The 13,823-nt window shown below is 29.9% G+C and overlaps 1 protein-coding gene and 1 non-coding gene across 2 annotated transcripts; both read right to left on the bottom strand.

The window, feature by feature from the left end:
- Positions 1,363-1,920, bottom strand: LOC109335430 (uncharacterized mitochondrial protein AtMg00810-like). Its single transcript, XM_019571563.1, has one exon. The coding sequence runs from the start codon at positions 1,918-1,920 to the stop codon at positions 1,363-1,365; it is 558 nt and encodes a 185-aa protein (XP_019427108.1).
- On the bottom strand, positions 6,862-6,935 carry TRNAI-AAU. The gene has a single exon. It is a non-coding gene; the product is annotated as a tRNA-Ile (tRNA).

A 13,823-nucleotide genomic window follows, 5' to 3' on the forward strand; every position in this document is an offset into this window, starting at 1 on the left:
AGAGAGCAAAATCCACCGTAATGATTTTTTGGTTTTGTTTTGCTCCACTAGCTTCTAATTGAAAGCTTATAAGCTAGGAGTTGGTACTTGGTAGGTTTGTTGATTGAATAAAAAACTGTTTGATATAATAAGCTACTTAATAGATATAAAGTAAGCTATGTCAAGTTATTTAAAATTGGCCAGAGATAAGGAAATCAAGAAGTTGGAAGTTCAGCTTGACAAAATTGTTGTAAATATTAAGGGATCTGCTGAAGTCACAAGGGGAGGGCAATGCTTTAGGGAGTATAATTGGAACCATGCTGAAATTCAATTGTGATATCCGTCTCATCATATTACAGAGCGATTATATCTGTTCTCCCATGAATTATACAACTTTAGTATCATAAGTTGTGATTTTGTAAAAGATATAGAAGTCAAACCAGTCTCAAAATCCAACATTTTGTAATATAAAAACCAAAACAGTCAAGCCAATCTTGAAGTCCAAGATTTTGTAATATAAAAACAAACAATTTTGGGTTTCTGAATTTTTAGAATTATGTTTAGAGCCCTTGTCTTGAGGCTACTTCTACACCGTTATTATCCCATGACCCCGAAATTAAGCCATTTCTTCCTTATAATATTGATAATCTGAAATTGCTTTTTCAAGTGATCAATAATATCAACATCATCAGCATCATAAATTATCCCAAAAGTTTTGCCCAACTAGCCTCCTTGCTAATGATATTTTGTTGGTCATCCAATATTGTCGCCTGCTCCTTTCTAAATATTAGAATTGCTTTTTATTTTATTTTTTATTTTTGTTGTTCCACCTTGTTAGATCTTAAGAAGAAAAGAACGAAAGATTTAGAAGAGAAGGTAAGAATTGTATATGCTCAATGGATTTTATCATTATTGAAGAAAAAAGTTACATACAGCCTACTAAACAAAATTGTAAAATTCTAGATGCTAAAAATAGTAAGTGTTAGTTTAATCATTACTAACACTCAATCTCTCAATTTCACACACATGACTTGGATTACGAAAAGTTTCTAACACTCTCCCTTAAGCCAAGTGTTTGTAAGCTGTCATTCCCATCTTCTTCTTCAAGCCTTCGAATCTGCCAACCTTCAATGGTTTGGTGAATGCATAAACAAGTTGTAATTCAGTCTTACAATACACCAATTTTAGCCTTTCTTTGTTCACTAGATCTCTAAGAAAGTGGAATCTGATTTCTATATGTTTACTCCTGCCATGACTCACCGGGTTTTTAACCAAGCTGATGGAAGATACATTGTCTATCCTTAGCTGTAGAGGATTCTTCATTTCTCTCATTAATTCCTCGAGCCAAATTGCTTGGCATGCAGCATAAGATCTTGATATGTACTATGCCTCACAACTAGATAGAGCAATCTTTGTTTGCTTCTTGGAACACCATGAAATTGGAACATTGTTCAATAGGAATAGATAGCCTGATGTGCTTTTTCTTTCAACTAAATCTCCTCCATAATCTGAGTCTTTAAACCCAGGTCGCTCTAATTCTGGTTTCAGTGTTTGTGTTCCAACTGGAAATAGGATGCCTTGATCGAGTGTACCTTTGACATATCTCATAATCCTTTTGGCAGCTACAATATGAGATTTTCTTGGTCTGCACATGAATCTACTCACAAGCCCAACACCATAAGAAAGATATGGTCTGTTATTGCACAAATATCTCAGGGACCCGACAATTTGTTTGAACAAGGTCTCATCTACTGCTTCACCATCTTCATCTTTTGTTAGCTTCACATTTGTTTCAACTGGATTTGTTACTGAGTTGCAAGAATCCATGTTGAACCTTTGTAGCAGATCACTTGCATATTTCTTTTGGTGCATTAGTAAACCAGTAAAAGTGTATGAGAATTCCATCCCAAGGAAGTAGCTTAGCTTCCCTAAATCTGTCATTTCAAATTATGCTTCCATGATCCTCTTAAACTCCTCAATTCTCTTTGGATTTGATCTAGTGATGAGTAGATCATCAACATAAAAGCAAAGGATCAATAAGTCTCCATCATCATTATCTTTTACATATACTCCATACTCCACTGCACATTTTTTAAATTTGAGTTTGAACAAGAAGGAATCAATCCTTTTGTTCCATGCCCTTGAAGCTTACTTTAAGCCATATAGTGCCTTCTTTAGCTTATAGACTTGATGCTCATTTCCTCTCACAATAGATCCAGGAGGTTGTTGTACATGAACTTCTTCTTCCAATGGACCATGGAGAAATGCAGACTTTACATCTAGTTGATATAATGGCCAATTCCTTGCACAAGCAATTCCTACCACCAACCTTATGGTCTCAATCCTAGCCATTGAAGCAAACACTTCTGAGTAATTCACACCCTCTCTTTGCAAAAATCATTTGGCCACCAATCTTGCTTTGTGCTTTGACATGGTTCCACCAGGATTGAGTTTTTGCTTAAAAACTCATTTTACTCCAATCTCGTGCTTTCCTTTTGGAAGATCAACCAAGCTCCAAGTCTTGTTTTTCTCAATGGATTTGAGTTCTTCAACCATTGCTTCTTTCCATACAGAGTGTTCAAGGGTTTCAGTCTCATTAATTTGTTCTGCTCCAGCCATTAGTGCTAAGTGCATTAAGTCACCTTCATAACTGATTTAGTAATCACAGTGCATCTCATAGTCATTGAACCTAGTAGGCATTGATCTTGGCCTTCTTGATCTTTAATCAACTGGTTCATCACTGATTTCTTCTATTATCTCTTTTGAATTTCCCTCTACATTAATGATTTATGGTATGGTTCTTCTTAAACTGGTTGTCATTTCCTTCCAATTTCAGTTTTCATGTTCTAGCACAATCACATCTCTGTTGATTTGCACCTTGTTTCTCATGGGATCATAGAGTTTGTAGGCACCTGTAGGATGATAACCAATGAATACTACTGCTTCACTTTTATCTTGAAGCTTAGTTCTTCTTTGATCTGGTACATGCTTGTATGCAAGTGATCCAAACACTTTTAAATGGCCTACTTCTAGTTTCTGTCCATTCCAAGCTTCCATAGGAACTTTTCCTTCCAACTTCTTTGTTGGACTTTTGTTTAGAATATAGACCGAGCTTGATACAGCTTCACCCCAGAATTTTTGTGGTATGCCTTTCTCTTTGATCAAGCTTCTTGCCATATCCATTAGTGTCATGTTTCTTCTTTCAGCAAGTCCATTATGCTGAGGTGTATAAGGATCAGTGACTTCATGTCTAATACCACTGAGTTGTCAATGTTGCTCAAATGTATTGGATGAAAATTCACTTGTTCCATATGTTCTGAGGGTCTTTACCTTCTTTCCACTTTCTCTTTCAACTAATGCCTTGAACTTTAAGAAGTATTCAAAGTTTCACTCTTTTGTTTCATTACATACAACCATATCATCATACTGAGCTTATCAACAAAGGTGATGCAATACCTGTTTCCAGCCAATGATGGTTCCTCAAATGGTCCACACACATCTGAGTGTACAACTTCCAAGACTCCTCTTGACCTCATGCTTAAGTGAGTTTGGAATGGCTTTCTGGTTTGCTTTCCAACCAAGCAAACTTCACACATATCTTTAGGTAGTGTTATTAAAGGAATGCCATGGACCATATTAGTTGAACCAAGTCGATACAAACTTCTGAAATTTAAGTGGCCATACCTTAAGTGCCATAACCAACTTTCTTCATTAAATTCTATTGCGGTAAGGCATTGAGCATTAGCAGCCTTAATATTCACCTGAAATGTTTTGTTCTTGGTCAGCTTGCTTCTTAGAATCAGTCTTTTCTCAGCATCAAACACTTCAACTTGGCCATTTACCATCACTGTTGTGAATCCTTTTTGAACAAGTTGCCTAATGATGAGTAGTTTGTAATTCATACCAGGAACAAAAAGCACATATAAAATTAGAGCTTTGGATCCATTGTTCCTCAGAATCACAACATCACCTGCTCCTTCCACTTTCAAGGTGCTATCATCTGCAAGCTTCACTTTGCTCTTTCTGTTTAAATCAAAATCTATGAGCCACTCTTTATGACCTGTCATGTGGTTTGAGCATCCTGAGTCAAGGTACCATAACTCAAGGTAAGCATCTTATGCTGAATTTGTAACCATCAAAGTTAGTGGCTCTATTTCATGATCTTCATGTGTTGTAAAGGCCTCTTTGTCAAGCAAATTCTTTTGTTTTCCTTTCTCAACAGAACACTCATAAGAGTTGTATCCTGTTCTATGGCAATTGAAGCACTCAACATTCTTCTTATCATACTTTCTTTGTTTCTGAATCCTTCTTTGCCCTCCTTTCCTTTCTGAAGGATCTGGCCAGTCATAATCTGGTTTGATCTTCTTTCCCTTCCACTTGTTGTCTTTCTTCCTTTCATCATCTCGAGAATGAGTTGTCTTTAAGGCTTGTTCACTGCCTTTTATTGGATTTCTATCCATGAGCCTCATCTTATGTGCTTCCAGTGAGCTTTGAAGCTCCTCAATCCTCATTATTAAGACATCTTTTGACCCCTCTATTGCTACAACAATATAGTCAAAAATTTTAGGCAAATATCTCATGATTTTCTCAATGATCATGAGATCTGTGACTACTTCACCATAACCTTTCATCTAATTTGTAATTGTAATTACCTTAGTGAAGTAATCTCCAACCTTGTCATTCTCCTCCATCTGAATTAGCTCGTATTGCCTCCTTAGTGTTTGTAGTTTCACCTTCTTTATGTTGTCTCCACCGGAATGGCTTCAAATCAAGATGTCCCAGGCTTCTTTAGCTGTTATGGTATTCCGAATCTTCTCAAAATGGGTGTCATCAACACACTGATGCAATAAGAATAGTGCCTTGTTATCCTTTTTATTTGCTTCTTTAAACGTGGTTCTTTGACTCTCCGTGGCTTCAGGACCAGGTACAATAACTCCATTCTCAATAACCTCATTTACCTCTTGAAAGTTGAACAACACCTTCATTTGTGTGTTCCAACGATCTCAATTTCTCTCAGTAGGAATAGGTAGACTCATTGGTGGAAGATTGCTGCCATTCCCAACCATTGTAGCTTTGTTGTCATTAGCAAAGATTTCTCAGCCTTCTTGCACGCCTTTTGATCCAAGATCAACAAATTCAGAATTTCCAATTGATTCACACGCAGTGAATGCTCGAGTTACTCACACTCAATTGTAGCATAAGAAGATTGTTTGAAGAAATAGAAGAATAGATGTTTTGGAAGCATAATTCCAGGATAACAACATGCTCTTGATATCAAACGTTAGATCTTAGGAAGAAAAGAATGAAAGATTTAGAAGAGAAGAAGGTAATAATTGTATATGCTCAATGGATTTCATCATTATTGAAGAAAAAGGTTACATACTATTTATACTAGGCTTTCAACTAACTAAATGGAATTTTAAAATTCTACATGCTAAAAACAGAAAGTGTTAGTTTAATCATAACTAACACGCAATCTCTCAATTTCACACATGGCTTGGATTACAAAGAGTTTCTACCACACCTCTCCTTGTCTTCTTCATCTTGTTCACATGGATGACTTGACACTTCAATCGCCAATGCTTTGGTTTGATTATTATCCCAGAGATTTTTCTTTCATTGTGTTCCACTTCCTCATCAACATTTTCTTGCATTTGGTCATTACTATTGATTAAGCTTTATTTGGATTTGAGAGGATTTCTCTTTTTTGTATTGTGATAAGTGAACATGTATTTACTATTGATAGTGCACCCTCCAATAAACCATCGTTTAGAGAGCAAAACAAACCATATTCATGAGCAAAAAACATATGTTATTTCAATAAAGTGTAGTCCAAGAGAAGAATAAAAAAAAGTAAGAGTTTGGCGTATTAGAAATCATCCTAATAATATTTTTAGTACTAAATAAAAATTATTACATAAAAAAGGTTAATACATCTAATATCTAATAATATAAAAATGAATTCAATATTTTATTTATTTAGTAATCAAAAGGTTTTATATGAAAAATGGGTAGGAGTATGTGACATTTGTCACAGTACAATAACATTTGAAGCAAAATGTAATTCACAATTTTATAGATTCCCCTGGTATAAAAAGTAAAGGCACCAAAGGGTATATCTATCTTTATTCACAAAGAATATTAGATGTTCTCATGCAAATTACAAGCATCAACAAGAAATACCTACTTGAGACATATGATAAGCAAGGTCCATGCAACTTTCATGAGAAAAAACTTTAAAAACATATCATTTAGATGATTTTACTTTGATAAGATTAATAATGACCATTGCATCAAAACTTTCATTCTATAATTACATTTTTCATTCACCAAATAAACTAAGTTACTATTAGCCGGAGTCAATATACATCTTCAACCTTTACCCAACAACCAAAATTATATGCATGTTGGAGATTATTTACCAATCCATACATATATATTCCCAAATTTGCCACACAAGTTGTTATCACAAAGGACACATATATCGTCAACTTGAACTTATGTTTTCATCAAATCCTCATTATTTAGTAGTTCGTATTCCAGTATCATAATCTTAATTTGAAAAAAAAATAAGAATGAAATAGTCATATTCAAGCAAACACTTGACCAAGAAAACCAAACATTACATTTATATGGCTTTCAACGGTATAGGAGCAACAAATCTATTTCTCTCATGTGTCAAACAACTATAACATTTTTTCATCTTATCTAGTTGGTGTGATACTAGTTAGTTTGTTTCATCAAATTCATTAATTGTCAACCTTTAAACTTGTAAAGTTTCATATCTCTCGTCATATTGTTACAAATATATAAAAAATACATATTTGTATAACTGATTACATAAGGATTTTTATAGTTAAATGTAAAAATTAATAAATTTAATGGCCCATGCAGGTCTCGAACCTGCGACCTTCACGTTATTAGCACAACACTCTAACCAACTGAGCTAATGGGCCATTTTATTTAATTTTTCAAACCTATGATTGTTGTTCCATAATTATATATAGAAAGTGTATCACCAAGCAAACTCACAATACATACAATCTCATATTATTGTTGTTTCAATCACATTATTATGTGGAATGTACATCACCAAAAGTTGAACATCACATTACAAAATCAAGATATGAATCATACATTTTTTAAGAAGGCAATCAAATGTACAATATCAAAATACTATATACCATTCTTAAATTAATCATTCACAAATCATGATAATAGATGAAATACAATTCATACCATGTTAAAATTGAAGATCTTGTTCAATTGAAACTTACGTAACAAACAATAGCTACCATCAAACAATCAAAGTCCCATAAGTCTAAAGTGACAATCAAACAATAGCAATAAAAAAATTGTTTTAACACTACTATTAAGTTTAATTATATAAGTAGTATTAGGAAGGCTAACTGTATTGCGATTCATCCAACCATAACTGTGATGATGCATGTTGAGTGGCATTCATTGTTGATCGAGCAAACCACTAACTTTAATTATAACTAGCAAGTTACCCGTGCGAATGCACAGGGCGGTACTTTTTTACTACATGATTAAGAACATATATATTACATCTATATTGTTTCTTTAAAATAAGAAACAACTTCAAATTTTGTTATTTTGAAATTGATATATCTTTCAAAATTCAATGGCCTTCATTGTTCAACCTTACAAATATTAAATATACACAATATCATATTATGGAAAAAATTGATTATATGATTAGGAAGACCAAAAATTGCAAATGTATTTAAAAATTGATGAGTTAATAAGTTGAATTTTGGCCCTCATTAATATTACACATATTAATAGAATCAGAACTATTGTATTCATTTTTATCACATAATATTATGAAATTTAAAAATATTTGCTTCAACTTAAGAATTGATTGAATTGAATTATAAATTTTTTTATTTGGAATTAAACTAAAAAATTCATTTTAATAATTTCAATAGTTGATGCAAGTATTATCCTTAGTTATAAAAATTCTTCATTTTTAGCGATCTTGTAGATCTGGATAAGTACTTTGAAGTTTGAACTATGACATCTATTGTATTATCAAAATTAACAAATGTATATGTCATTAGGTAGGGAATGATGTAGATATGAGAATTATAAAGAAAAAATAAATAATATAATTTAACTAATACATCCTAATGATTATATTTTTTGTGTTAGCCATTATGTACAATTACAATATTTTATTATAATATTTTCAAATTGTATCATTGTCTTGATTATATGTCTTCATCCATACAATTTTTGTACAATAATATTTTAATGATATGTAGGGAATGATAGATGACACATAAAATGAATAAATGATATTAAATGAAAACGTTTTAAGATCTATTTAAATGTGTAATTACTACATATTCTATTTACTATAATTAAAATATGTTTTCAAATTTTCCTAACAACTTTAATACATAATTTTAAAATAGAAACTAAATCAGTATAATTAAGAGGGTTAGAAATAGAACTCAGGTCATAATTAAGAGGGTTAGAAATAGAACTCAGGTTTTTTTTTTAAACTTACTACTCATCCTAGCCATCAATTCTAGGGAAATTCAATGGTTTGATTTAGTGAGTAGATCTAAACCATTAGTTATCCCTTTAATTGATGGCTAGGATGAGGAGTAAGTGAAAAAACTTACTCTTGAAGGATTGAAGTAAGTCTTTACAACATAATTAGTGTCCTAAATTCCTTAATTATAGGAAAAAGAACATTTAGGAATTATCAACATTTCTTCTAATTAATATTAAAAATAAATATTTGTATGAAATAAATTAAATATCAAGAGATCTCTTTATTAATTCTAATATCATAGTTCACTCTATTAATAATAATATTGGATTTATGATATTAAAGTTTATAAAAATAATTAAATGAGAATGTTTTAAAATCTATTTCAATAATTAATATTAAAAATTATTATTTTTAAGAAATAAACTTAATGTCTATCATTTTTATGCCGGACATAATAACAAAAGATGTCCTTATTAATTGTAATATGATAACACATTCTTCAATTAACAATAATTAGTATGTTAGTTGTGGATGATAATTAAACCTTAAATCTCATTCACTACACCCCTAACAATCAAACCACATTGTAACTCATTTTTTATTGTTTTAAGTTTGCTATGGGTGAGACTCGAACCCACAACTTCATCCACTTCACTCCTTAAACTCTTTCACCTTAACCATCATATCATAGTCATATTAATTATAATATCGTAGTTTATTCTTTCTATTAGTAATAAGATTGGTTTTCTACTATTTATGTTTTAAAAAATGATTAAATAATATTAATTAATAATTTTTTAAGATCTAGTTAAATGTGTAATTACAACATATTTCATTTATGTATTTAAAATAATTTTCAAAATTTCATAACAACTTTAATACATAATTTTAAAGTAGAAACTAAATCATAATTAATGCATGTTTATAACGAATGATTTACGTTATATTACATTATAATTTATAGTAACTTGTTTATAACGAATGATTTACGTTATATTACATTATAATTTATAATAACTGTTATTTCTAATATATTTTGATTTATGTTGGTAACTGATTCTTTCTATTTTGTAACTGATTCACAAATTTATATTCTATTTTTGTAACTTATAAAAAAATTCAAACTATTCTATTTCTTCATGAGTTTTGAATCATATGTTATATTATTTATGATATTTAAACAAAATGAAATATAAATGAAATTAATTATTATTGGACTATTTATTAATTATAATTCTACAAATTTATCTACATAATTAGCATTACCTAAGTTTAAAAATCATAAATAATTTAAACAAAATATAAATAAAATAAATTGATTATCACAGTCTAAATTTATTAGTTATAATTCTGCAAATTTATGTTCATAATGAGTATTGCTTAAAATTTGGAAATCATAAGTAAATTTGTAATAACTATTATTTCTAATATGTTTTGATTTATGTTGGTAACTGATTCTTTCTGTTTTGTAACTGATTCGCAAATTTATATTTTATTTCTTTAACTTAAAAAAAATTCAAACTTGGAAGATGTTAATCTGTTTTCCTCATTAGCCAACGACCAAGAGAATAATTCGGTTTCACTTTAATGCCTAATTTTAAAGGTGACTCACAAAATAAAAATTTATTAGCATTAAATTGGGAGATGTTAATCCGTTTTCCTCCTTGACCAACGATCAAGAGAATAATTCGGTTTCAACTTTAATGCCTAATTTTAAGGTGACTCACAAAATAAAAAATCTAGGCAACCAAAAAAATGTTAACAAAAAATCTAGGCAACCAAAAAAATGTTAACAAAGAGGATATTATTAGCATTAATTGGAAATCATAAGTAAATTTATAATAACTGTTAATTCTAATATGTTTTGATTTATGTTGGTAACTGATTATTTCTGTTTTATAAATGATTCACAAATTTATATTCTATTTCTATAACTTATAAAAAAATCAAACTATTCTATTTCTTCATGAGTTTTGAATCATATGTTATATTATTTATGATGTTCAAACAAAATAAAAAGTAAATGAAATTAATTATTATTGCACTAATTTATTAGTTATAATTCTACAAATTTATCTACATAATTAGCATTGCCTAAAATCTAGAAATCATAAATAATTTAAACAAAATATAAATCAAATTAATTGATTATCACAATAAAAAATTTATTAGTTATAATTCTGCAAATTTATGTTCATAACGAGGATTGCTTAAAATTTGGAAATCATAAGTAAATTAAAAAAATATAAATCAAATAAAAATGAAGACATTATTCTTCTTCATATAGATGAATGCTAAAAATCGAGAAACAAATAACAAAGACATTATATTGTGTTGTTGACAACTCAAACAATTCAAATTTCTAAGCAAACAATTAAATAAGGTAATGAGGTTTAAGTAAAATTTTCAATAGCACAAATATTGAGCCAAGATGAGTGTATTAAACAACATATATAATAAAAATCATCGAATAGAGAAAATAAAATACAACACTCGTAAGTGGTTGAATAACTAATGATGAAACAAAAAATGAAGGTACCAATAACTAAACATGATTTTTACCTTATTTTATAGAATGATACACTCTAGGTGTTTCTGAGAAAATTAACTTGCAGAGATTGTTTCAATGGAGAAGCAAACTAGAAATAAAAAGAGAAAATGATGACAATAAGATAAGATGAGGAGATAAATATATTATTAACAAAAATAAATAGACAAATAAATGTAATATTGTAAGTGAATGTATGTATAATACAATGGAGATTGCATACACACCATAATATAATGGAGATTGTACATACCATACAAATGTAATAGGTTTTGAGGAGATATCTTTGCTTATCAGACGCTAAAGGAGAAAATTGCTGGAAGAATATATCTACAAAATAATGAAATTAGTGAAAACACGTCTATAAAATAAGGTAATCAATAAAAAATTATACAAAAAATCAATGATAAAATAAGAGCCTATCTACAAAATAAACCAAAAAATCAATGAAAATGTACTAAACATCAAATCTACAAAATAAAATAAAAATGCATTTTAAAGAGGATGATTGAAAGAGAAAGAAAAACGACGTTAATGAAGAGACATAATGAAATGAATCTGGAGAAAAAGATTGTTGAGAGAAAAAAATGTTGAAAGAGAGAGACATAGACCTCTAAAAATTCAAAATGGAATTTAAGATGTATCCATAAAAATGTAATAATTATTTATTAAATATAATAATTGTCAAGAAATGACAAATATAGTGTGAGAAGCTACACATGATTACCATGGAAACATTTAGGAGTAGAAAAAATGAAGGAGAGGATGACATGTGACAATTGATGAGATGGCGCGAAGGAGGAGATGTCATGTGACAATTGACGAAGTGGTAGAAGTTTATTTTGTTAAATAATAAATAGATATTGTCCAAAAAAAAATCCTTAATATTTTAAATGTGCTGCTATTATTTTCATCCTTTTCAACTCTGTATACTTTCACGTATGCTAACTTGTTAATTGGCCATGCTTTAAATTATCCTTCATGTTTATGGAACCAATATACTCGAATGAATGTATTTCAAGAATATGTATACCTACCTTCTCTATTTATGGCACATTATTTTTTTGGATAAAAAATGAATTTAAAATATTAATTACTTGTGTAAATGTTATTTTCCTTTATTGTAAATCTCAAACACATCGGCAGAACATTGGCATTTCACTTCTTAAGACTCAATTTCATAAGTAATTTTAACTTATTCATTTCAATAATGTTAATAGGGGAATTAACTCACTCCAAAGTAGGTTAAAAAAACATATTTCATATTTTAAGAAAATCTCATTATTCGAATTTATTGGAGAACAAGCTACCACATTTTACATATTTTACACATGAATTGTTTTTCAACATGTCTTTATTAGTTTGTTAGCTAGTTAGTTAACTAGTTAGTTTACACTATAAATAAGGCTTTTCATGTCATGCCTTGATAATTTCAATGAGAAATATCCACAAATTTCATTTTAAGCTTTCACATTATTTTCGCAATATGGTATCAGAGCCTTCATCCTGAAGGCTTTGATACAGTCTGTAAAATTATTATCTTTCTCGTCCAAGATTCATCAGTGAATCATCGTCAACAATTCAATGGAAGAAGATCAAGAATTGATGAAACAACATGTGCAAATTCTACAACAACCAAGAGGAGTAGCATTATGCAATGTGCAACATTGCTCTAATGGATTTGTAGCCCTTGTCAAGGCTGAGAAGGATGATTCAACAAGGGTACTCATTACCGTGAGAAGGATGATTCAACAAGGGTGCTCATTACCGTGGGTGAAATAAAAAAAGATCAACCTACCTCTCTATTCAGAAGTGTGCCAATACCTCTTCTAAAAAAGCTGCTCTCTGTGAACGTTCCTTGATTCCAAGTCATTCCAACTCAGATCTTGAGAAGCTACAAACTCTTTTAGCTTCAAAGAGGGAAACTCAACAACAACAAGATCTATAAGATCAACAACAACACCAAGATCAACAACAACAATAACAAGATCGACAACAACAACAAAAAGATCAACATGATCAACAACAACATTAACAAGACCAACAAAAAGATCAACAAGATCAAGTGATTGAGAAAATTCAATCACGTTGTCATGATATCAAATTGAATTATCAAGCTGGAGTCAATTGATATTTACCATCCAACTTGAGGGGGCTATCGGAGAACAAACTACCACATTTTACATATTTTACCCATTTTACACATTTAACACGTGTTGAATTGTTTTTCAATATGTGTTTATTAGTTAGTTAGTTTAACTAGTTAGTTTACACTATATATAAGACTTTTCATGTCATGCCTTAATAATTTCAATGAGAAATATCACAAATTTTATTTTATGTTTTCGCATTATTTTCGCAATAGAATTAATGATGTCTTAAATCATTATACAATCTCCTCAAAATATAAGTAGAGTTGATTTAAAGGAAGTTAGGATTCTCTCTCATTAAAAAATAAATAAACTGACAAAATAAGAAATTAGTTTGTTAAGCTAAAAAATATGAAACATAAAATGCGTATCCCATTCAACTTTTGCAATGCATTTTTTTTTTTAATTTTCCTTTTCCCTTCTCCTCTCTCCCTCGTACGTATACCCATTGGAGAGAAAATGGTTATATACAAGAGGTATTAATATTTTATACTTATAGCTAATAAACATATAAATTTATTTAGTTTTTGCCTAGGGCCTACCTTACCTTCTCTATGCAAAAATAAAAAAATATATGAAAAAGTAATGTAAAAATATTTCAAAATTTAATCCTTGAATA

Source organism: Lupinus angustifolius, chromosome LG20 (genome assembly GCF_001865875.1).
Source record: "Lupinus angustifolius cultivar Tanjil chromosome LG20, LupAngTanjil_v1.0, whole genome shotgun sequence".
Lineage (NCBI taxonomy): Eukaryota > Viridiplantae > Streptophyta > Magnoliopsida > Fabales > Fabaceae > Lupinus > Lupinus angustifolius.